The 25,877-nt window shown below is 42.3% G+C and overlaps 1 protein-coding gene across 1 annotated transcript in view; it reads left to right on the top strand.

Annotated features, from left to right (window-relative positions):
* Positions 1-1,840: 1,840 nt before the first annotated feature.
* The window catches only part of CYYR1 (cysteine/tyrosine-rich 1), a gene marked incomplete at its 5' end in the record, with an annotated part of 59,890 nt that continues 35,853 nt past the window's right edge, over positions 1,841-25,877 (top strand). Inside the window, one exon of the mRNA XM_009995438.1 lies at positions 1,841-1,946. Within this exon, the coding sequence (XP_009993740.1) occupies positions 1,841-1,946 (106 nt within the window). The remainder of the gene's footprint in view (positions 1,947-25,877) is intronic.

Raw genomic sequence — 25,877 nt, forward strand, 5'->3', positions numbered from 1 at the left:
CGCGGTGTCTCCAGGGCAGGGTGTGCGGTGTGTGAGCCCCGCTCAGGCTTCAGGGAGGTGAAATCCGCGCCCTGCGGGAGAGGAGCCGTGAGGGGTCCCAGCCCCGCCAGCCCGGGTACCGCCGCGTCTGGTGGGAGCGGGAGCCACCGGCACTACTGCCCGGAGGGGCACAGCCGCAGCGCCGGGGCCAAACAAACGGGTATGAGTGCAGGAGCCTGGAGCTGCTGGCGCGGGGAGTCCCGCAAGGGCCGCAGCGCAAATCCTGGGCGTGCGGGTCCCGCACAGCGGCACGGCCCTGGCCTCGCACCGCTGCTGCTTGGCAGCTTGGCTCTGCCCGGCCCGGCCCTCCGCCTGCCCCACTTCCCTTACCGGGGAGGCTTCAGACTGTCGGGTGTTCCGCTTTTCTTGTGCCTGTGCATTTCTTCAGTACGGGGGTAGTTGGCAGAGGTTCGGGGCCGGGCGGTGTGAGCTGCCCCGTGCCGCCTTGCACAGCCCTCTCGGCCCCTCCTCCCTTGGTCCTCGTTTCTTCAAGCAGAGCCCAAGCATGAGCAGGTTCAGAGAGCTGACCTGCTACAATCTAGTGAGCAGGATTAAGATTTTGGGATGGATCAGAAGGACAAGGCGCTCACTTACGCAGTCAGCGTGCCAAGGAACTTGTGCGCCAGGCGGGAATTTGCAGCCAGAGCTCAGGTGGGAAGGGGAGTGTGGCAGCAGCTGAGATGAGATAGGGGTTGCCTGGATTCCAGCACATTCAGTGCTGGGCCAGCAGGTCTGGAACTGCAGTGGGAACCAGAGTAAGATCTATGGGGAGGCTCAGAACCCCTCAGAGACGTCTGGGGAACAGAAGCCACAGTGTACTGGGAATGCAGAAGCATGGTTTGTCATCTTTGCTGTCAGGTCTTCACTTTGGCAGTGTGTGTTTGTGTGACCAAAGAGGTGACCAAGGGTGATGGTGTGTGAGGCAGAGAGCCTGTCTGGGTTCACCCAGGCTGCAGCTGAGGTTTTGGCAGGCAGGAAAGGAGAAACTGGGATGAGACTTGGGAAGAGTGTGACTTGGCTTTTGCAGTGCATTAGCAGTACCCGGTGACAAGGAGTCAGTAGCTTTAAAATAGCTTCTCACGGCAATAGAATTATGCTGTATTCTTCCATGTTCCTTAATTCTAAAAAGTTCTCATACTGTTGTTTCACAATTTGTGTTATTTCTCAGTCTGGTGGTCTAGCAGTCTGGAAATGTTTGTGTCCCTGGCTGGGCAGGACAGTCTCTGGCATAGAGATGGGCACCGCTGGCCCCTGTGCTGGGCACTCCTGTGCCACGCTGGCCATGGCCCTGGAGCTGGCGCGGAGCAAGTGGAGCTGCTGCCAGCTGGCAGGGGATGAGGGAGCTCCAGGCAGCTCTAGTTTCCACCCCAGGCTGGGGCTGGGCAGGGTCTGCTGGAGGTAGCCGGTTCCTAGGCAGCTTCTGTCTCCTCTCCTGCAGCTCAACGAGACAGGCAGCCCAGTCAGGTTTCCCTCTGCACTCCTTACTGGGATGGAAAAAGGTGATCCATAACATCTGAATGTTTCAAAATACTCTTTTTGAAAATAGTAAATTATTCAGTATGAGAAGGCACCGATACAGCCAGCTACAAAGCAGCCATACACGAAGTTCCTAACTCTGAACTTCCTACTGTAGTGCAGAATGAGTGGGAATGGGCTGCCATTTGGATTACAGGGTCAGGTCGCACCTCCAGCGAACTCCTGTGATTGTATCAAACTGTTAGATTGCATTTTCTTTAAAGCTGTGCTGTGCAGCAGTTTGTTGTTGCTGCTGTTTGACCACATTAATGTTATTTTTATTCAGCAGAAAATTGTCTGGCTCAGTGTGATAATGACTGCAAAGCTTACTGCTGTGATGGGACTACTCCCTACTGCTGTTCGTATTATGCCTACATTGGGAACGTCCTTTCGTAAGTTTATTTCATGTGCTGTGTTTGTGGCCTTGATGTGAAATTTGGTTGTGGGAAACTGTTTTGGCAATAAACAGCAGCAGGGTTTGGGGTTTTTTGTTTTTGGTTTTTGCTTGCTGGTATCAAACATTGGTATTCCTCTGAAGTGTCATGTTGAATATATTTTTAAAGCTTGCTAAAATTGAGGGTTTTATCCTTAGTTTGTGTATTATGATATAATTTGTGGATGTAAACTTAAAGGTGGTGAGAACTTTGTTTCAAGCTCTTCATATGAAAAGGACTATGAATAGAAATCTTGTGGTTTTTCTTGAAATGCTTTGTTACAATACTTGGGTCAAAGGTTCTTTTTGCTTTGAGTCCTTTTTTTTCTTTTTATTGATTTATTTGTTTTTGTCAAATGATGTTTTGGCTTTTGGTAGAATTTATTGAACAGATTCTAGGTGGGAGTAATCTGACCCTTTAACAATGCAGTAAGAATAGCATGGTTCACAGTGCTGGTAAAAAACACAACAGGTGAAATGGGATGTGTATTAATATTTTCTATCTAGAGAAAAATAGAGAAGTAAACTGTTGATTAAAAACATAGGCTTCCCTGCAGCTGTTAGCTCTGCATCAGTGAGGAAGAAGAGAAGCCTGCACACTAGTGGACCTGACTCTGGGCTCTGCACTAAGTTTAAGTGATAACACATAAGTATTAAAATTCATGTGCAAGGACAAACCTAAACAAAACATAAAATATTGTTCTTCAATATAGGACATCTTACCTTCTGTTTTGTTATCCCCATCAGTAATTTCCTGAACCTTCAGTGTGCAGTCTATGGCTTTTTTTTGGTTTGTATTCTTGACTAAAACCAGAAAAGGAAGAAGGTACATCATAGGACTGCTTGGTACCTGGGGAGGAATGAGTGGAAAGGTGGTAGTTGTTTTTTTCTAAAAATATTCCTCTGATACGGGTTTTGTTTGAGCCATGCTACCTGGGAAACATAGCAGTGTTCCCTTCAGTGTATTTTATAGCACTTTGGAGAAGTAGTCAGTGATGGTATTTTAATACAGAATTGATTCACAGTTTTTAAAGCAGGTCAGACACTTCCTGGGCTTAAAGTAAACAAAATTATGATAAAACACCAGAACCCTTCATTCCCCTGGAAATAAAAAACATGTACTTAAGATTGATTACTGTTGGAGAATGACAATTGTTTTTTTTCACTCCTGCTCACCTAGAGGGGTGAGCAGGGGGGGAAAATCTGCTCTGATTTTTTTTCTTTTCTTTTCTCCCTCTAGAATTGCTTTCCTATTTACATGTGTGGAAGGAGGTGCAGTTTTTTTTATAACTTGTTCCAGTTCATATGTGGTTAGGAATGATAGGAGACAATAGCATCTGATATCTCAGTATAAGAAGGATGCTTCCCATAGAGCAGCAAGACAAGTGGATTTCATGTCTCACTTCCACGTGAACGTAACTGGCATTTGTTTAGCCTAATGTCAGAGCTCTGCTTTGGAAAGGATTGACCAGGGAATTCTTTAAAGTGGCTGGTGGAATGTCTAAACCATGCCTTCAGTGCCAGGTTGACACCTAGTCTTTTTTATGTTTATTTAACAAATATAAACAGCTGTTGAAATAGAGCTGAATGTGAGTGCCTCTGCTACACTGGAAAGGTTTGTGCGTATCTGGATTGTTTTGAATATTGGAGGGGCTCTTACAAGTGCTGTCCACCACAAAGTGTCTTAAAGGCAGCATTTGATTCTTTTAATTTTTCATGGTTAAGTACTCAAATTCGTATAGTCCAAGTGCAGTCAGGAGTCGTTATACTCCTCTGACCTGATATTTTGCATGATTGAGCCATAGGTTGTTTTTGTCTTCTTTAAACACGTGTAATCTCATTTTGAAAACTTCAGGTATTAGTAAGTTGACCACCTGTCGACTGTTCTGTAGTTCATTTATTAACACTGCAGGGAAATTTTGTGGGGCAACAAGGGTTGAAATTCCTACTGTCAGCTCTTAGCTTATCTGCAAGTTTGAAATGTGTCCCTAAATACTCACCAGGACAGTCCCCAACCTTATCACTGAGCTGGGTGAACTCTGCCAGTATCACATGTAAGATTTGCTTTGTTTTCCTTTGCCCTGCCTAGGGGTCAATTCTTTGGACTTCCCTTGAACTCCCTCTCGTATTTTCCCTTCCTTCTTGAAGTGTGGCTACTAGGGCTGAGCACAGGGTTTTGACATAAGCCTTGCTAGGATTTTTTTTTCCTGTATCTTTTTTGGAGTACCTATTTTGAAGAAGCTATCTGTGATTATCAAAGAAGACATAAATGAACTTAGCAATTTGTTACAGCTGTAAGTCGCTAAGTCACGGTCTTCAAAGCATGTCTACTGCTTTAAGCCTACAAACTTGTTCTTTGCTAGGGTTAAATGCATTTAGTTGCATTGCAAAATATGCTATTGTGACTATAACTGTGCTCCGTAAGAATAGCCTTCCCTTTTCTTTATTTGGCTCTATATTGGCCTTTTTAAAATTATTTTTAATGTGCGAACTTTTCCCACAGAAGTTTCATGTTGCTTCACCCCCAAATAACAAACTGATTAAATTCTGCTATAGGAAGACACGATCCCTGGAACTTGGAAATGGCCACTAGCAACCTATCTGCTTATGTGTTTCTGTTAAAAGCTGTGTATTGAAATCTTTTAAAGAACTGTTTTTAATCCAAAAAAACTATGTGTCCTGATAATTCCACATAATGTTGTTGTTTAAATATCCTTTTTTTCCAGTGTCATAATTGTTGATCCTACTGGCTGAACCAAACAATGGACGTGTTCTGTGTGGGCACGTTCAGAAGTACCTTTTTAACTGTCTAAAAGGCCATCAGTACTCCTCAGTGTTGTATTGGCTCCTCTAGAGCTTGCCTGTGTTTGTTTGCCACTGATGTATCTGCTCTCTCCATTCTTTATAAATCTTCATGTCTTTCTGAAGTTTCTGCTCTTTATTTTCTCTGGGATGTTTGTTTGTTTGTTTTCACAAACATAATTCTCTCCTGCAGTTTTGGAAAAGCCTTTTGGCTGTTCAGTAGGTTCTTTTTAAGCAATTCTCTGTTTTTGTTTCACGCCTCTCTTCTCTTTCTAGACTCATATGCTAACAATTGGCAAACAGGCTATAAGCACCAGGCAATAATATATATACTGATTTTAAAGCAAAGTCAGTGTGGCTAGATCATGATCAGTGACAGTTAAGTTGCTTGTAGCTTTTAGGTGATTAATTAACTCTCTTCACTCATTATAATGAGATTCAACATTGAGATATTCCATGTAGAGTTTTAAGAATTTTCTATTTTAAGAAATCATTATCCTTTTAGGACACCAGGGAATTATTTTAGTCAGATGTGATTTTCAGCAAACATCCTCCAGGCTGTATGCATCTGTGATTAGCCTGTTTTTCTTTCTGCACATGAAAAACAGATGCAGAGTTATCGGCTCACTCTAAGATCAGGATTTCAGGGCCTGTAAGAGATGTTACAGTAACTCCATCTTTGGTTGGACTACAGGTATAATCTGTAAGCATTCAAGGTCTGTGATTGTGTCATTTGTAATTCCATGAGCATCTCTAAAGTAACACATTCTTCCTGCTCCTCCCCCCTTCATGAGCAAGTTGTTACAACGTTAATATTCCAGTTATATTTCCCTTCTTACTAGTTTTCAGTATCTACAGCCTGTCATTATTTCCTCTGATGCATATGCATTTCCTCCTGTTTATCTGCTTGAAGTCTAGTCCTTGATGGTTAACCCTTCTAAAAATGTTTTTTCTTGGACAAATTACAGATTTATGTTTGGACTTGTGCAACATAATAAAGCTGTGCCTGTGGGTTGAAGGAAAAGGTGCAGTGATGCTTGCATACTCAGACTGTTCTTCCTGCCCACTTTTGACTCCTGTCCAGAAGAAAGCTTGGAGGCACCCTTTGCAGCCTTCAGTATCATCCTAGTCCTTGTGAGTCAAGAGACTCCAACTGCCCTCCTCCTCAGAACCTTGCTTCTAAGCAATTGAATAATTTGTGACTGACCTTCTATCAGTTTCCGTGTGCTGCATCTGCTTCTGCAGCCTGCTGCCAGGCTAGGGACTGCAATGACTGCAGTGTGTTTTCTCCATGACAGATTCTCCAGGTTTGCCCACAACAACAGCATATCCCTGAGTAATCAACCAGTAGCATTTTGCTTTCTATCACTTGGGAAATTGGAGACATCTGGTTATTGCCTTCAGCTCCAGCCTCAAACCCCAGAGCTCCTCAGAGGTGGCAATCAGAATTAAAGGGATTTTTTCTGCAGAATCCAAATCTGAAAGTGTGTTTCTGACAGTGCTCTTTGTATTTTCTTCTGAGAGGCCTCAGATTGGCTGCCCCTCATGCTTATCCTAGTGGATTTTCTGTGGGCTAATTTCCAGTTTTGAGGTGTTGTGCCTTGTGTTTGTCATGGCCCACAGGCAACTTTTGAGCCATGGGGAGAATTCTGGGCAGGCATTTCAGTAGTCAAACACTGTTGGAGGTGGTTCTAGATGCTGCCTTTGCTCTTTCACATTACTTCATGGCCAGTAACTGTGAGCTGATGTGAAATAAACTCAGATTCCAGGTAAATAATGGAGCAAAGAGGACAAACAGTCCAGCTCTTCGGAGTACTGCTGGGCCAGCTGAATATTCAGCAGAAAACAAGATATTTACACTGAGATTTGGCCCACAGTATTAAAGAATACTCATTGATAAAATATTCAGCCCTGGTGATTGGGTCATAAGTCTTGAAGAGCAGTAAATTGGAATATTGGCTTAAGAAAAAGAAAGCTAAGATGCAGTGATGCTACATTAAATTGCAAAGTGTATGAAGTTTCTTGGCAAATGACTTCAGAATTACTTACTCAAAGGCAACTTTTATTTAGAAAAACAAAACAAACCAAAACATGTGATTCCAAGGACTTCAAAAGTAACCAGAGAAAAAGTAAATAAAGACTTTAGAAAACTGCCATCTCATTTCAGGTAGTGGATGGTGATTTGCAGGAGAGTAGGAGGAAGAATCTTGCCAGAGATAATGAGGAAACAACAGCCTGTTCAGTGGCCACTGAGATATTAGGTGTTATTTACAAGAACTTCGTATATGTTGGAGGGGGTGAGTTTTTTGGGTGGGTTTTTTTCTTTGTTTTTAAGTTGAGAGGTTGCACAATGTGACCAGGAAGGAAGGAAGGCAGACAGAGAGAATGGGAGGAAAAGAGACAAAGAATACTTTTAACATGAAATAATGTGCATGTCTCAGCCTGCTAGACTGAAGAAAAAGTCATGTGTAGTGGATCTAAGTGTGTAATTTGATGTGAAGTACTATCCTGTAGTGCTTTTGAGACTAGCAGCTAACCTTAGAGAGTACCATCTTTCTTAGTAAGAGAAAGAATGTCCCTTAAGCTGATTCATTTGATATGAAAATATGGAATGGAGGGTGGGTATGGAGAAAGATTGCACCGAAGAACAGAATTAACGTTTTAAGAGTTAGGAACATAGAGATGTAGCCTCTGGAATTTGTAGTAAATAATAAGAATACATAAATAAATAAATAAATTGGGAAGCTTGGCTTTCACTGTAGATGCCAAATAATTAAAATTACATACTTCTGGACATCCCAGAGTAAACATTTGAAGCAGCAAATGACTGGGAGATGGTTCTTTTTGCACTACAGTTGTATGGTACTCTGTTTAAAATGAAATTGTGTTTTTCTTCATCAATGTGATGTTCAAAATTTCCCATGATTGAAGCACTTTTAAAACTACAATTTACCTGGCAGTTGCCATTTCATGGCTCTGGCTCTGTGACTTCTGTTATGATGCCAGAGGTGCACCGAAGGCCTAATTCTATAATTAGTTTTTTCTGTTTGATTTGAGTTGTGGCTTCTTATCAGGAGAATCTCCCTGAATGAGCACATGGAGCAGAACCTGAGGATGCTTGTGCTGAGTGCTGGGTGCTGGCTATAAATGTGTCATCAGTAAGGGCAAGACTCTGGTAATTAGACTGAAACCATTTCCCTTTCATTCTGTCTAGAGGCAAATAGCAGTTCAGCCTTTTAATCCTTGGTCTTCAGCATCTGTATTACCTGTGGAAGCATGCCATCCATGCTTCAGCCTGGGAAAACCTCTGCAAGAGATGTATCCAACTCTCTCTGTGCAGGGGTTTGAGTAACCACAGCTTAGAGAAAGATCTAGAACCACATTTTCTTTGTAAGGTCTGCTGGAGAGACAACTGGTATTTGAAATGTGACCTTTACAAAGTGTTTGAACTTCCAGTTATTTTTTTGTTCCATGCCTATTGTCCCAGTTCACATTCTTCAGCAGGGAATGTGCAATCAGATTTATGACCAGAGCTGTGTCTGCTCTTGACAACGGCTGCAGAGGAAACCCTTGTCAGCACCAGAATTAAAACACAGGCTGCCTCTTCTTTAGCCCCCTGTGTTTTTGTTTCTGACCCTGTGTTTTGACAAGCAGCTCAAAATGAGAAGAAACTGTTTTGCTTGCCAAACAGTGGCTCTCAAAATATTGCTTCCACTTTTTTTTTTTTTTTTTTTTTTTTTCTGACTGTTTTGAAGTGCTGGGGACTAAGGGAACCAGGTTCTTTTCTTTGGATGTTTGGAGTTTTTTAACTTAGTAGGTAGCCATAAGAAGTAGAATACCTTTTTTTAAAATAAATTTTGATTAGTGAAAACTTGAAGTCTTTGTAAACATGCAAATTCAATTCATAAGAAAGTAGTCTAGCATGGTTTTGTGGTAAAACTTGAGTTGTTGACATCCCTTGGCATCATGTGTTTTTCATCATTTGGAAAATCGTTAGAATTTGGCCTGAAAATGGACACATTAAGGTATAAACCACTGAAATGTTCTCTGTGGCTTACAGAAAAATCACTAAAAGGGAAAAGTAAACATTCATAAGGAATTCAGTGAATTAGCTTGCTTATACTGCACTGTTTGTTTTGAAAAGATTTTTCACTGAAAATGAGAGATAATTTTGTGTTTATCACTTGCAGTGCTCTGTTTGGGAAGCCTGTAGGATTTTCCCATAGATTTCGGTCATGTAAAAGATAAATGTTTTCTTAACACTCAGTAAAACTGACGTAAAGACTGAGCCTGGGGATTATGCTGATCACAAGAGGACTGTCCTTTCTTCTGTTATTTTATATCCCTTCATCTTTTCCTTTTTCAAGTAGGGGAAGGGTTTGCCTCTGAATTGATAAGAATCTGTAACTTTGTTCAGTCATCTGTACATCCACCGCTTTTGAGAGAATTCAGATAGTCTGCTGGACATCAGTTCAGCAAAGGAGTTAAATGCATTTGTCATTCCAAGGCAGTGAGCAGATACAATGGATAGAGTGCTTATCCTGTTGAAATCAAGAAGCTAATTACTTCAATGGGGACTTCATGCACTGGCTCTAATGGGACAAATTGTAGCCTCAAGTTCCTTGTTGAATCCAAATGTTAGAAAAAAACATTTTTTTCTTTGTTTTTAATCACCATGGTACCTTCCACGTGTGCTGCCACTTCATGGTCCCTTGCTCCCAGTTCAGGCACTGCTGAGTAGGGTGTGTTGCTCCTGGAGGGTTGGGAAATACACAGGACATGTCTCACCTCTGCTGACTCACCCACTTCCTGCGCATCCAAAGGCATCCATGCCTCACCTACCCACAGCTGGAGAATTTCTCTTTTGTTGGCTAATTCTGAGATTTCACTGAGCTCACAGGATTCTCAGAGGATTAGTCTGCTGTAATTTGTACTGGTTGCTTTGTAGCAAGTAGTACCACACCAACTCAGAACAGGTTCATTAGTGACAGTACTTCTTGGTCAAAAGCTGTGCAAGAAGGCCATTTGGTGCTGCACACAGTGTAATTGCAGCCAATCCAAGTAAAAGCTGTAGCACGAATTCAATATGTGAACAATATTGTCCTAGAAAGATAAACTCTCCTTCTAATATGCACCTCTTTAAGGGATAGAAACAAAGTTCAGCATAAATAAGCTAGTTATTAAAAATAAAAGGAAATTTAACTCTTAATTCACAGGGCAACCACAAGTTCCTGTAAGAGTTATAACCACAACTAGATAGAAATTCCACACTTAGTGTCATCTTTAGAAATTCAATTAAGTTTTCTTAAATATTTTCTCTATTTAGAAAAGAAAAAAGTGATGACGTTTACTTTCATAATCACTTCTGATACCATAAAAACCTTTTTTTTTTTTTTTTTTTTTTTCTTCCTGTAATGATTTTTTTTTTGTAAAACACAAGATTTCTACCAGGATTTACTCCATACAAAAGTATTCAGTTTGGGCTGGAGAGGCACTAATACCACAAACTGGGCAGGCATGGTTTATCATCATGTCTCCCTCTGTTGGCTCATCCGCACAGATAAGAGATTTTTACTGCTATCATTAAATGGAGTTATTTCTTTTGCTCACAAGGGAGATTTGGTTTAAAGCTGAATGTTGCAGCTTCTCTCTCTTTATTGAGGCCTGTGGTATAGTTTGTGGCAAGCACAAGAGGTACTAAGGATCTGCAGCTATTGTTGAAACATCTGTTCATCAGCCAAAGTGCAGTGAACCTTGTTTTCAGGTGTCTTGTGGACTTGCTGTGCTGCTACTGAAGCATAAAGGGACTGTACAAACTACCTCTACTCCAGTCCTTTATGCAGTCCGTGGTCAAGGTGATCTAATGAAGATATAATTAGGGTACTGCTGCCCTGTAAGCTACTTCCAGCTGCTGAGCAGCCCGAGAGCACCAGTGTTAGTAACCCAGGAATTATATACAAAATGCAGTCCCAAGCGTGTGTTCTTATGCTATCACATTCACTGCAGTTTTTTTGTCTCTGATGCTCTATACTGCTTATTTGTGTTCTGCCCGTGAATTTCACTTTTCCTTTCCAACAGCAGGGTAAGAAAGGCCCTGGATGTAAGTAGTGCCCCTTTCTTTCCTTCTCTCACCTTAGCACTGGCATTTCTTCCTCCTCCCTGTAAAAAGGAGTAGTACAGAAATAATCATTTGGGACAGGAGGGAAGCAGTTAGCCTTGGAGAGTGATGTGTCCCACCACAGAGAGGGAGGCTCCAGCTTCACCAGCAGATGTCTTGAACTTCAGAGGACAGAGACCCCCAGGAGCAGTTTGTAGCTCTCTGGGTAAAATGACATAAACCAGGGAGAACAGGAAGGTTGTCAAGGAGAGAGCAGGGGATTGCAGCTGCTGCCTATTATCCTTCCTACATGATGCCTGTATACATATACACATGTATGTGTGTTCATGGATACACATAATTACTATCTAATAATGTTTTTTTTTTCTGAAATTCTACTCTGCCATTTTCTGACAACACTGAAACCCCCTAAAGTACTGACTGGTGTTATGACCCTGTTCTGATACCTGCATTGTTGAAGCACCACATCAGTGGCACTTGTTGGCAGCACTCAGGATTTGGAGTTTGAGGCTCCGTGGAGTCTACGAGACCCTCTTTCCAGGAGCATTCCAGGCTGTCCGGCCTCTGAGACTGGCTGGGGTGGAGAACAGGGAAGAGGGAGGAATGCTGCAGAGTGCTTGTTTCCATATCACAGCACCTCTGCAATAGACCTGTGGAAAAAAAGAGAAGCAGGAATATTCGGGTAGCAGACTGAAAATAATTGAGTAATTGAAGACAAGCAGTGGAGAGACCCACAATTAATTACTTATGTATAAGTAGCACTTATAATATGATGGAGCTTAAACAGTACATGACAGCAGCTCTTAATTCTTTTGTTTGGATCAAATCCTTCAAGTCCCTGAACTGTTGCTTTGGAAACTTCTCTCATCTGCTGCTTTGGAAATGTAAACTAAGAGTAGAGAAAATAAGCAGCCAGCATAAATTTAACACATTTTCATTGTTTGGACTAAAGCAACTCTAATAGTATTTTGTACAAGACCTGGTTGAAATACGTCTGTTCAAGTCTTCAAGATTTTCCTGGAAGAGCAACAAGATTTTTTTTAGTGCAATGTTTTGGATAAAGAATATAGGGATTTTTGTAATCAACTTTGCTTTCCACTTGTGTAGTATATTATCTTCCAAGGGTTTCCAAACACAGTTGCCACTTGTTTCAGTCTTATGCTCACAAGATCCTTTCAGGCAATGCAACAGTGTCTGGGCATCACTGCCTGTCTGGCATCCATTTGGCATGTACTGCTCATGATGGGCTTCTCAATTCTAAAAGCAGTATAAACTACCACAAATAAAGATTAATTATTTGGAGCCAAAGTTTGATGTCTGAATATAGACTTTGAATATGCCATGGATAAGCATATTTAAATGAAAACCTCTTGGGATGGAGAATGGCCTTGCGTGTGAGAAATCCTTGTGTGCTCACGCAGCTGTGAGTGTGAAGCCATAGTGTTAATGTGATCTAAACAATTAGTAACGTTCCCACAAACCTACTTTATCAGAGCATCTCATGTGCAAATACTGCATTCTTGTAAGACAACAGTTGTTTTTGCCTGCATTGCTGACATCTCTGCTCTAAGGCATAGATAGCCTCTCAGTGTGCTGACCACTTGCTATGCTGCGTGGCCCTAGTCCCCAAAGACCTCGGTGAGGCTCTGTCTGATGATAGCTAATATATTTACATGGCTGAAAGCTAATATTTTTTGTTCAGGTCCGTGGCAGTAACCGTATGTTTGGCTTGGAAATAGATGGCCTGTTTACATAAACTGAAATTATGAAAATGGATGACAGGATTGCCAGTCTGCTTACCTTGCATTGCTTTTCTCCAGTGGCTTTTTCCAGTGATAATTTGATATTAAATTCCAGTGGAGAGCGAAAGAATAGAGCTTCAAGGGGATGGGGGATGGATGAAAAATTATGACCCTCATTCTCCGTTTTCAACATTTCAAATTGTCTGAAGTAAAGAACAATGTATGTCTTTGTTCCTGAGCCTACACAATTGTTCAAGGAAGCTTAATGATTGAATTAGCGTATTTCCAGATATGTAATAAAATGTCAGCTTGACAATAATGTTTACAAAATTGCTATATGACAGGGGTACTGCACACATAGTGGCATGTCTACTGTCTGTTTCAAATAATATGTTACATTAAGATCATGTGTTGAGATTCAGAGGGACCCATGGTATTTCACATCTGTATTTGCTGAGCTTATGTTGTCCCTATCTTCTAACATAATTTATTTTGCATTAAAATTCCATATTCTCCTTCAAGAGAGGAAACTTTTCCTGCTTGCTCTTTATTCCCCACCAGCCATGCTTTCTTCTGAAGTAGGTGTGTGAGGAAGTTAAAGGAGCTCACAAAATGACCTCTGTGGTTTGGCTGCCTGTGCTAGCCAGGGGATAGATTTGATGACCTAAGAAGGTCCTATCACATTAGCCTCAGAAGTAAGAACCTGTTCTGGTTTGGGCTGATCAAACACACTGAAGCTCTTGGCAAGCTGGTAGGTACAGGGTCTCTCTCCTGCATTCCTCTGCAGTTGCAGGCTGACAGCAGTTGCTTATGCCCTGACTTCCAGGCTGGCTTTTGTGCAGCAGGAAGTTATCAGTATTGTTTATCCAGCAGGGACAAGTCATCTCTGCTTGTGAACTGGCCTGTGTGCTACTAGGGAAACAGCCCTGGTTTATATCACTCCAATTTAGCAAGTTACAAAGCACCTTTGTTTTGGTTTTTCAGCCAAACCTTATTTAAAGGAGGGAGGGTCTTTTTTTAAATTATTATTATTTTTATCTCCTACAGAGGAGGTTTTGTTCTGCATATCTGTGAGTAGTTTCCCAGAAGAGTGCCCAGCTGGGCACCTGAAGAACCCTGCAGTCCTCTCCAGAGGGCTGGGAAGCCTTGCCAGGGTTTCCCACTTAGGCAGGTGAGCAGTGGGAGGCTGTGGGGAGGCTGCTGTGATTGCCAGCCCAGGGCTTCTCTGTGGGCTCTCTTCTGAGTGTCCTTTAGTTTGTCAGATACCTTCGGGAGTCCAGGAAAGCAACGCCTGTAGTTTATCTCATGTCATTTGCAATTTGTCAGGTGAAGATACAGTAAGGTACCTTTGAGATAGCATCAGTTAAGTTTCTGTATACTTCTGCTTTATTTTCCTTCCAGAGATTTCCTGTAACCGCAGAGCTACTTGCAATCCCCAGTTGCCCCAGGAACTTGTGAAAACTAGGTTATACTCTCATTAAAGGTTGACTCATCATTTCCATGAAGAAGTTACATTGCTTGGAAGTTCTTGCTGCTTAGAAGGTGGGGAAGCTTGCTGGCTCTTCCAGAAAATCACCATGAGTCCTGAGGAGCTTCCAGCTTCCTGGGCAGCATGAGGGAGAGCAGGGCTGTGTGAAAGGTGGAAAATTGCTGCTTGGTACTCTCTTGCTATGCCTCGTCCTATACTGAGGTTTACAGAGGAATAGCTCATGGCATTTGTGCTCCATAATGGAAAGGAAAGGGCAGGTTACACCTTGGCAGCTAAGGGCTCTTCCCAAAGTGTGCTCTCTCAGCAGGCACCTGACCCTGGGTCCCATCACTGATGGATACTTGTGTTGCATCCTCCCTGCCCTGCCTGTGGTGCCTTGTTCCAGGCAGGGCACATTTTTGGGTGCATTGGTTCAGCCTGATGCTCAGCCTTGACCTGTTGAGTAGGGGGTGGCTAGAGGGGTCCCCTGGGAAAACATGGAACCTCAGTGGGGGGTATGCAGAGGCCTTGCAGGTGGTGAGGATGTGTTCTTGCTGCACGGGTGCCCTTTTGCATCTTACCAGTAGGCTCTGAAGGCCACCCCACTGGGATGCAGCCCTTGTGTTGAGGGAATATGTGATACCACTCTTAGCTAATGTAAAAACAGTTACTGCTCTGTGAGACAGGTAACTGGAAAGCAAGTTACCAGATAGCAGCTGTCGTTTAAATCTGAAGGAGCTACGCCTCAAGTGCAGATTTTCACTTTGGCTTCATTATGTGTGAATAATTTAATGTATGTTGCAGTTGCTGATAGGGTTTTGTAATGAGGTGCCATTGTTTTCCCAGGCTGAATACTTGCTGTGCTCAAAGAAAACACTAAATGTGTGGATATCTGAAACAAGTTGGCTGATTTATTACTGTTATCTGTCACTTGCGTTGAATTGTTTTAATAACTTCCAGGACTAGCAGCTCCTTCATAACTGGCAGTAGCACCACTATAGCTGTTGATATATTTTTATCACTTTTTTTTTTTTTTTTTTTTTTCCCAACTTGTGTGAAGAGATACAAACTGTCAATTACCTAGGCAAAATCCTCAAGTCACTTGATTTATATTGACATGCAGTGGCTGAAAATATGGTCTAGCATGAGAACTGCAAGATTTTCCTCTGAAACTGGCAAACAACATTTTTTGTGCTGTTTCTGGCCTGTCCAGAAGAGCATTGCAGGAGCTACACCACCATAAGGATGCCCTGTGGTCCACTGGCCACATTCAGGTGTCAGAAGTACCTTTTTCCTTAGTATTGTCAAGAAAATCCTCATATTAGCTTCACAAGAGCAACACAAATACTTCTGTCCAGGTGCCTGTGCCATAAAATGGGGATGGGAGGTTTCTGCCCCTGTGAGTTCAAGTCTTCATCTTTGGGCTTTGTGCTCTGACCTACTTAAGAAGTTGCTTGAGGCTGAACTTTAGACCAGCCTTTGTTTTGTAGCCTGCACGATGACTGCAGCAGCAACACAGAAGCCTTGACCATGACCACATAGCTTGGAAGAGCTCCCACACCAGGCATTTGCTCTTCTCCTGTAGCAGCTCCAAATAGGCCCAGGAGCCAAAAAAGAAAGTTTTGGCTACCAAGTGTGGTTTATCTGCTGCAGGACCGTAACAGTTCTAAGGAAAATTTCTCCTTTCTGTTCTTCACACAGGCTTAGACTCATTGCTTCTGCTTTCCAGGAGAGATGATGCTGTGCATCTCGTGTTGTAAGGACATGGATCAGTCCTCCTGGGGCAGGTCAGGCTGCAGTCTCTGGGTGGGAGCTGTCACTGCCTCTGCCCAGGGAGCCAGTGCTTGCAGCAGTGCTGCTCTAAATGCCTGCTGCTGCTTCTCCCAGCCTAGGAGCCCTATCCTCCTAGAAGGTGTGTGTGATCACAGCCCCTTTTCTCCTTGCCATATGCCAGTGAAGTGCTCTCAAGGGACAGATCAGTGACCTTCCATGGGACAATGTCATTGTGTAACCACTCCTTCATTAAGTTAAAAGGATTAAGAAGTGGCTGACATGTCAAAAAGTGTTGGAAGCAAAGAATTTTTGTGTAATGAGGGTTGTTTGCACTGAGGTTCTTCAGGGATTAGTACTAGCACTGAAAATTTTCCAGTGCAAATCAAGACCTAGGATGAAAATACAAAATCCCTTGTGTGTGAGTGAAAGATACATTTTAAATTAATGCACTTTGGAAGTTCTCAGATGACAGATTTAAGGGGGCTTCTGTGACATTAATTTGTTACTCTTTTGTATACTTTGTGGTGCAGCATTGAATTACATGCTTTTCACGGAGCAGTGGGTTTGTAACATTTGTATATGCCTTCGGTAGAGGTATTTTCAATGTCTAAGGCATGTAAAACACTGTACAGAATTAAACTTGGCCCCTTAAGTGCATATTGCATGCATTAGAGGAAAAGCCCTTCTGTGGTCCTGGTATGGGAAGTTTCAGACCTTTAAGTAGCTCAGGTCTTTAACAGCCAAAAATCTTCAGCAGCTTATAGGAAATGTATTGCTGGCCTCATTCCAGCTTTTACTGGTTACAAACAAAATTCATCACAGCTGGTGCCAGGCAAAATATTGGTTGGATATAGTTGAAACCAGAGGCACAGGGGCCAGATAACTGGATGTGCCCTCTGCTTGGAGAGACAGTACCTCCTGGCCTGGCCAAACAACAACTAGCAAGGCAGTGCAGTGATTTTCTTTTCCTGTTTTCTGTAGTATTGCTTATCTGAACACAAACAAGATGAGTTTTCCTGTGATGTTAGCACATTAAGAAAAGACAATAAAAATTTCAGCATGCTAATTGTCATTTTTATTGGAGTGTTTGAGGCTTTCAGTGACAATACAACGAAATATGATCTATGCAGCCTAATTAAAAACATAACAAAGTTCTTCCCCATCCTATGTTCAAAAGTGTTTAGAGATCCCAGATCACATTTTCATGTATCCAGCAAGAGGTTTACTTCTAGAGGAAGAGTTCTGAGAGGCCTAAAAAGACTCAGATTTTCTGCAGTTTGAGACTCCTGTGGAGTCACCTCTGGCTTTTGGGACACTTGTTTTCCATTACCAAAATGTTGCCTCCTTTGTTGGAAAACTACATGTCTTTGTGTCCACTGACTTAAATGCACTTCCTGACTTTTTAGCGTCCTCACCCTGGCTATTTCCTGTTCTCTTAAAAACAAATAAACAAAAAACCCAACAGAAAAAAACAAAATACGAAACAAAAAAAAACCAAACAAGACCCCCCCAAAAAAACCACCAAAACAAAACACAACATATGCAAACCTCAAAAAGCCCTAGCATTCTCTGCTTGCTCAATTGCTCTGATTCTTAATCCTTCTGTACTTTTCACTAACATCTTCACATTATTTCTGCTAAACCATGAAATGTAATAAATAAACTCTTAATCAGATGTGACTGCATTCCTGTTTTTGAAAGCTGTCCAAGATGGGGCATTAAATAAGGGAAGAAGGAGGGGTTTGGATTGCACTATAATCTCTGATATTTTAATATAGGTCGAAAATGCATTTGAATTAGTGCCATCAGATGTAATACAAAATACTTAGAATTTCATAGCATCTCCTCAATAAAGGTCAAGAAGCGAGTGATAACAATCTCAATCCTGTTTGAAATAGATTTCAGTAACAATATATTCATTCTCTTAAGCTACTTAGCATATTTTTCATAACGGTGTTATACTTAATCTGTGAAACAGGATTTTTTTTGTTGTATTTTTAGCACAGTATTTGCAAGACTGTCTCTTAAAAAAATTAAATCTGCCTTTATATATCTGTCACAGGCTTAATTTCTACAGTCTGAAAACAGATTTCGAGTGGTCATGAAAATGTCAGCTCAATTTATCTTCAAGTCAATAAGAATCTTGTTGAGACTGTAGAATTGGACTGGTAATAAATGCATCCAGTCCACATGCACAGCAATGGTTGATGCATGGTTTGTGTGCCATTTTAATCTCTGAAATAAATTAGGTTGAAACAATGGTTGCAGCTTGATAATCATAGCAGTGCATTGCCAGTGTAGAATTTTTGTGGAATTCTTCCATCTCTTCATGAACCAGGACATCATAAAGTCCAACTTTGTACAGTAAATGGGCTCTAGAAATTTGTCCAGAGACTGATGAAGGGAACTACCTTCCCTGTGGTTTACTGCATTGATCTAGCAACTTTGAGAAACACTGCCTTGATTTGAAGCCTCTCCCACCCAGATTTACTGTTTTGCTTCTTTTTGAGTTCTCAAAGTGTTTTATTATCCACTGGCAAATCAGTTGCTGTCTGTTGTAATTTAAGCTCTGTCAAGTGATCAGTTTGGTTTACTTTACATAAAGGTATTAGTTAATTATAAGCTGTCTGGAGGAGCTCAGGTGGCTGCAGGGCTCATGAGGGGTGATGATGAAGCATATCTGCCCCATCTAGGGGTGCTTTGTGTTTGAGGAGAGGCAAGAAAGGGGTGGCAAAGGTTGTCCTCCTCCAAATACAAGCACCGTTTCTCAGACATGTTTCTTCTGTTTTGCAGAGTGACTTGCAGAGTGTGGGAGCTGAAAGGGGCTGTGGAGGAACATCATCCTCCTAATCCCTCTCTTTCTGGAAACTTGGCTGTGTTTCAGGCTGTCAGAAACTGGCCAAAGCTGTTTCATTAATCACCTCCTCTTTCTGCCAGGTTGCTGGCATTCTGGCTGCACAAGCAGGCCATGGAAAGGTAGCTTGCTCCTCCACATTCCTGGCTCATCCATGTCTATGTGGAGGTGGCCATCCATCCCCAAGGTCTCCCACCCCACCTCACCAGGGCAGTGAGGGGAAAGAGGAGGAGAAGGCAGCATTTTACTCTAGTGTGTTCACCAAGGCAGGGTGGGATGTGCTTTCGGATAGCCCGCTGGGCTGGTTCTCACAAGGAATGGGGCATAAGAAAGAAGCATCTACTCCAAAATACATAGTGGTGTCTGACCGCAAGTGACCTTTCCAACACTAGTACAAGGTTCTGAAAGCTGTTTAGTGGGAACTAGAGTAGTGTTAAGCTGAGGCATTTTAACATTTCTTGATTTGTTTTACAAGGACTAAAGTGTTGTTTAAAATAATGGGTATTTTGTAAGTAGTAAGTACAAGTGTGCTGAGAGCATATAGATTTGCTGTAACCCTCATAGGTGGTTTCTTTTTTTCTTTTCTTGTTTGTTTCATTTGTAATGAACTACTTCTAAAACCTGGGTCCCAGTTCAGTTCCTAGGGACTCAGCAAAAAGTTTCACATGGGCTGTGGTGGAGGATATTGGAAGACTGTCACTTCCCTAGTGGTAATCCTGTCCTCTCCTACTCCACCTGAACAAACATGGCACCTGCTTTTCATCATACTGCTGAGTCGACCAGTCAGCATCATGACTGGTACCAGTTATGGTGGCTTAATAGCCAGTTATGGCTGGATCCCTTTTCATTCAAGAACTGGACTGAAGCTCTCAGATGATTTTGCTGCTGATCTTGCAGCAGTTTTTCTGAACTGATGACATGGAAGTATACTTTATTACAGCTCCCTTGGAAGTCTGAAGCTTGCAAGCAGAGCATTTAAAAATCAGCTTAATCTCTGTTTAGAACCCAAAGTGGAGTCATATTCTAAAAACAAGACTGCAGAGTTTGGCTCTGAGAGGTGCTTTGATGTAAAGCTGACACATTTTGAATCTATTCGCTTAATGCCAGGAAGCAGGACAGTGAATGTTGCAAGTGTATAGTCCACGTCTGGCAGTTTCCAATGAATTGGTTATATTGCCATGAAGAAGGCAGTGTGTAATAGAGAAAATGCCTGCAAAAATACCTAATGTGCTCTCAGCTTTGGGGCTCCATTTAAAAGGCAGTGCAATAATGGAAATACATAGTGTTTCTCAGATATTAATATCTACTGCTGTGGTCTGCAGGTCATGCTATAACTGCTGTCTAAATTACAGTAGGTACTTACTGTGTGTATCTGCACCAGATGGCATAAGTTTAGCACAGCCTGTGCTGCACTGAGTGAAATGGAGCCTTTTTTTGTTGTTAGTGGTAAGGATATATCCAGCAAAATAGAACTAGGTTTAGGAGAGAGTTTTGTTCCCCACATAGTACCTTTCACTGCAGTATCTGCCAGTAAAGCAGATGCTCTGTAGAATGAATGACCAAAGGGGAGTGATGACCCCAGGTGGAAAAAAAGCTATCAAGTCAAGAATAGTTGATTTCCTGAAAGATTCTTTGTGCTGAGGTAAGTGCTTAAAGCCAGAGCAGCTACCCTTAATAAAGGAGAAGTGTTTTCTTTTTAGCAACTCAACCTAGTACTCTGCTATCATAATTTTAGTAAGAGGATACAAATTTATTCAGATTATTTGCATCTGCTAATTTAGCTGTGGTGCATCTGTCCTGATGTTTAAACAGTGCAGTTTCCAAAAGAAAATTTAAAATTCCGTGAATAATCCAAGTTGTAACTAATTTTTAGTGTTCTGTTACAGGATTTAAGATGTTGCAGTTTTTTGTGGTCTGCTTAAACCAGAACACAGTAATTGTCCATTCCCTCTGAAAGCTGTGCTTCTCTTAGCCGACAGAGGCTGCGTGGCCTGCTAGGTTGCTGAGCTCCACATGTGTCTGTTTGCTCCTTGGGAGGGATTCACAGTGGTCCTGGCATTTATAAGGATCTCTGCACATGCAGTATCTCCGCAGAAGTCTATTTATAGTGCAGGCTTGAAGGAAATGTAAATTAAGGTGTACACTAGCAGGTGGCAGAGATGAGGCTGAGTGGAAGGCAGGTCAGTTAACCTTTTGCCAAATAGGAAACACAAAATATATATTACAAAATCACTCAATGTTTTCTGAAATATCAAAGCAATTAGTTATTCTGTAATCAAATTACTTCAGAGATGCTGTATTCCTGCTTGCGAGGTGCTACACATCTGGAATAATTTCAAAGGAAGTAAAATTGGGTTTTTTTCTCCTGAGAATCAATTAGTTCTCTGCTGGTAAATATTTTTAAATCTGTAGGTAAAAAAAGAGTCATCAGTGCTACAGAGAACAGGTCAATGTGTAACTGCTTCTGCAGAATTCATTAGCAGAGTAACACATCAAAGCAGAAGGTTAATTTGCAGAGATTTGTGCTCTTCAGCCCCAAGTCCTCCAGCCTGTAACGCTACTGTACGTGCTGAGGACCCCAGTGTCTACAGGGAACCAGTTTGCCTGAAGCTTTTTTAAAGTCCCACCTTCTTGTTTCCAACTAACACAGGAGTCACATTTTACAGGTGTAATCTGGTAGAGCAAAAGAACCTACCTGTCAGTGGCTTTTTCCACTGACTGTTGTGTATTATGGCAATACTGGTTTGGCCCTCTAAGTTGTCAGATTAGTCTCCATCAGTCCCCTATGGCTTTCCAAGGACCAGTTTTGTAACAGTGTGTCACTGTAGACTGTGACCACCATTTTAATTACAGAATACAAACTGCTTCCAGGGGGAAGATAATTTTAAATAACAAATACTGTTATTTTTTCTTTTCTACAAAAAATGCACAAGTGTGGTTTTGAGAGCTAATGTAAAGAAAAGCAAAATTAGCCCTAACATACAAAAACACCTGCTTACGTGAAGATCAATTTTTTAAGAGAAATCAGTTATGAGGTGAAATCTCTGCTTCCTTTGTATGGGTGAGGAGTGGAGACTCAGCTATTAAACCCAGGATATCAAACAAGTTGCGGATTCTTAGAAGTTGTGCTCATACATTAAAAAAAAATTCATTACACATTTTAAAGACGGAGCTTGCCCCTGTTCTCCAATTTATAAATATTTCATGCTGAAATAATGCATGAGGTAGCAGAGCTCACACCGCGCTGCAAGGGTTGAAATTGCTCTTTTCAGATTCTGATTGAAGTGGATCACTGGGGACCTGTGGATATGCTGAAGCCAGCGTACCCAAGTCTGCCACTGCAGGGTTTGCCTCTCAGCAGAAGGCTGTGGGAGAAACCATTTGGCTGTCAGGAACCATGTGTGGTTTGTGCTGCTTGCTCTCTAGGTTGGTACAGAGGTTTAGCTTTAAGAAAACAGGAAAAAAAAAGAAAAAAAAGTAGTGTTTAGTGCAATGTTCTGCAGCACAATTACAAATGCATTTGCCCTTTTCACCATGTAGAGGTAAGTGAAATCAGTGTGTGACTCATTCAGAGAAAAGCTGCTTTTTCTTTTTTTTTTTCCCTCTTCTATTTTATTTTTTTTTCCTTTTCTGGCCCAGGGCTTCAGATTTTTGGCTGCTGCTGGTTAAGCAGGATAATTAAAGAGTTAGTCTCAGGAGGCAGTTATGGGAAAGAAGGAGAAAACCTCTTTTCCTTTTTGTGGCTTTGGGGTGGAATGGTAGATTCCCTCAACATCAAGTCAGGAGTGCCTCATGGAAATGGGTTTTGGCTGCAGCAGCACGTGGCAGTGGAAACCAGGAGCAGGTGGGCTGCCCCCATCCCAAGCATCAAGGCGGCAGCGAGCGCGATTGCCAGTGCTCCCTTGACAGAGGTGCCCCCAGGCCCCCAGGAAGCAGGGCTGACAGCCTCTGAGCAGGACGTGGGGAGAGATGAAATGAAATTCTGGGGATGCCGTGCAAGGAATGCATGAATGTCCATTACAGATGGTCATTTATCATGGAAATTAGGTGTACAGAGCAGACTGTGTAGTGAAATTTAGTACTGTTTGTATTCCCAATATCAGCTCATTTTTTCTACGTAAAACACTTAATTTCCTGTGCTCTGTCTCTGCTAATACTTGAGTTTGTCATAAGCCCCACAGAATATGGGATTTCTGGAGGTCATACATTTATAGTTATCTGAGAGGGAAGACATCAAAGAACTGGAGCTGAAATAAACACTCTGTCAATTAAAATATTATATGCCTTCTTTTCTGAATCACTAATAATTTGCATGATCTGGTGCAAACTTCTGGGAAAAAGCCCTTGGAGAAATATTACAAAATGCCCAGATGATTTACATATTCAAACAATTTATTCAGCAATCTGTTAAATCTTAAACGATCTGCTGGAACAGAAAATATAAATCACCCAATATTTTAGTACAAATGAGGTTTCTTTATTGAAAGCTAAAACCGAATTGTACATTGTGCTGTTTTGTTAGCAGGATTTTTTATCCTGTTAAACCTTTGTAAGGTCAGTAATTAATTGTTTTACCAAGCTCGGTGGTTTGTTGGGGATTATCTGCATCATCCCTGTTTCTGATGCATGGGAGAGAAACACATGTTCCAGGCAGACTATAGTTCTTGTGATTCATAAGAATTATCTCAGCTAATACTGAGATTTTCTCCCTCTTGGTTCATTTTGGGAAAGTATCAAGGACAGAATTCCGGCTGGATTAGGACCACTGAAAGTCACAGGTAAATTCTTGGCTCTGGCACTGATGTCCTGGGCAGCCTTGAGTAATCTGTCATCAGCTCAGCCTATAAACACTTTGAAAGAAACAAGTGTTTCCAAATCTGTGAGCATGTGTGTATGCATAGTCCTTTTTATTTTCTTTTTTTTCCTGGCTGAGCAGGTTCATAGTCTTGGTTGAAACCCTGTGGCACTGTTAGTCATAATAAAGAATATTCCCTGTTTACTGGATGCACTTTGACAGAATTTAAGAGTGAAATTAAATCAGAATTACCTCTACGTTTTATGCTGCGCACAATCCCAAAGCTGCTAGGAATCAGATACTGCTTTACAGCTCCTTTTGAAAGAAGCAGAAAATCATCCTCCCCCTCCCCTCTGTGTTTGCAGTGAGGCACCATGAAATGAAGCAAGTTTTCTAAACGTTTTAAATGAGCAAGGGATGGAATTATACCACCACTGAAACCCTTTTTCTCCTGATATCTGGTCCCTTGCTCCACTAACTGCATCTCTGTGCAAATCTTTACCAGCTGCAGATTGTCAGGGCCTGACATAGCTAATGGACTTGGTCCTTGATCTTACCCTGCAGACAGTTGGCCCTAAAGTCAGAACTTGGTTTCTTTAAAAGTAATTTTCATTGTTTGAAGAAGAAACAAACTGTTCTGGCTGCTGACACAGGAGACTTAAAAGCTGATTGGCAAGTTTGAATGCAGAAAACAGACTTTGGTTAGAATCCAAGTGCATATGTGATACCCGTTGTTTTTAACGTTACTGTAATCAACTTGGTTCTTGCGGATAAGTAAGTACTTGGAATTCTTTTGTCCTGCATTACCCATTGTAAACATCAGGAACAGGATGGTTGTTGTTTTTCTCTAAAATGTAGACTCATAATAAGATTACCAAGTAAAAATACTGACAGACTGGCAAGGAAGAATTATGAAATGTGAAACGTTATTGACAGAAAAAGGATAGCACAAGTGCTGCTACCTCAGCAGCCTGAATTGTCCTAGAGCCTCTTGTGTTTCTGTGGTGGGTTGACCTTGGCTGGCTTCCAGATGCCCACTGGACGGCTCTCTCACTCCGTGTCTTCAGCAGGTAAACAGGTAGAAGAAAATAAGATGAGAAAGGTTGTGGGCCAACATGAGGACAGGGAGATCACTTGCTAATTACCATCATGGACGAAACAGACTTGACCTGGAAAAAATTGTTTTAATTTATTGCCAGTTAGAATAGAATTGGATGGTGACAAACAAGGACAAAAACTAGACCGCCATACCCCTGCCACCCCAACTTTTACCAGGGTCAACTTCACTCCTTCATCCCCTACTCCTCTGCCTCCCCCACCCTCTGAGCAGTGCAGGGGGATTTTGGGAAATGAGAGGTTGTAGGCCATAGCACCTCCCCTCTGCTGCTTTTTTCTCCATACATTTTTCCCCTGCTCCAGCATGGGGTCCCTATGGACTGCAGTTTTTCAGGATAAAATTGCTCCAGAATAGTTTCTTCCCGAGGGCTGGAGCTTTCTTCAGGGCATATTCTGCTCCAGTATGGTCTCCTCCATGGCTGCAGTGTGGATATATGCTCCACCATTCTCTCTCCAGGTGCTTCCCTGGCACCTGGAACCCCTTCCTTCCTCCTCCCCCTCTCCCCTTGGTGCTCACAGGGCTGTTTCTCACACTTTTCCCCTCACCATGGGCAGTGTTTGCCCTTCCTTACAGAGGCTTTCCCTGAGGTCCCACTGTGGTGGCTGTGGGGCTCAGCTGGGCCCTGCAGGGGGTGGTTGGAGGCACTGGAACCAGCTGTGTCTGGAATGGGGCAGCCCTGGCCACTCCACACAGGGACCCTGCAGCCCCCCTGGCCAGCACTGGAGCAGTTGCACACTGTAGAGTTCCTAAATCTGTAAAACATAAATCTATCTAGGATCCAAGTTAATTTAGGTTCTCAAAATACACCCTGCAGAGGTAATGCAGCATGAAAAGGCTGTGTTTAAAGCATTAGTGGTAACTGGATCTTAGTCCCTCAGGTAGCAGTAAGCTTGATGGTAGAGTCTTTGCTGAAGCATGAGCATCTCTGGCATGAAGATGTGCTGGTGGGAAGCAGTGCTGTGAATGCTGTGAGCTGAGCCATCACTCTGTGGGTTTGGGAGTGCCCTGACCCAGACAGGAGGAGATGCAGAAGGAAGGTCCATCAAAATCAAAGTGTCAAGAGGTATCACTGGTTTCATCAGGCTGGAGACAGTCATGCTCCATGACAGCTGTTCCAATCTGTGGGTTGATCATGCATCAGATCCTTTCCTTCCCTCATATCTGCTGGCCTGGATGAGCTGGGAGAGGGGACCCAGCTGGTTCCGAAGGAGGAAGTGGTAT

The sequence above is a fragment of the Chaetura pelagica genome, unplaced genomic scaffold, assembly GCF_000747805.2.
Source record: "Chaetura pelagica isolate M959 unplaced genomic scaffold, ChaPel_1.0 scaffold23, whole genome shotgun sequence".
NCBI lineage: Eukaryota > Metazoa > Chordata > Aves > Apodiformes > Apodidae > Chaetura > Chaetura pelagica.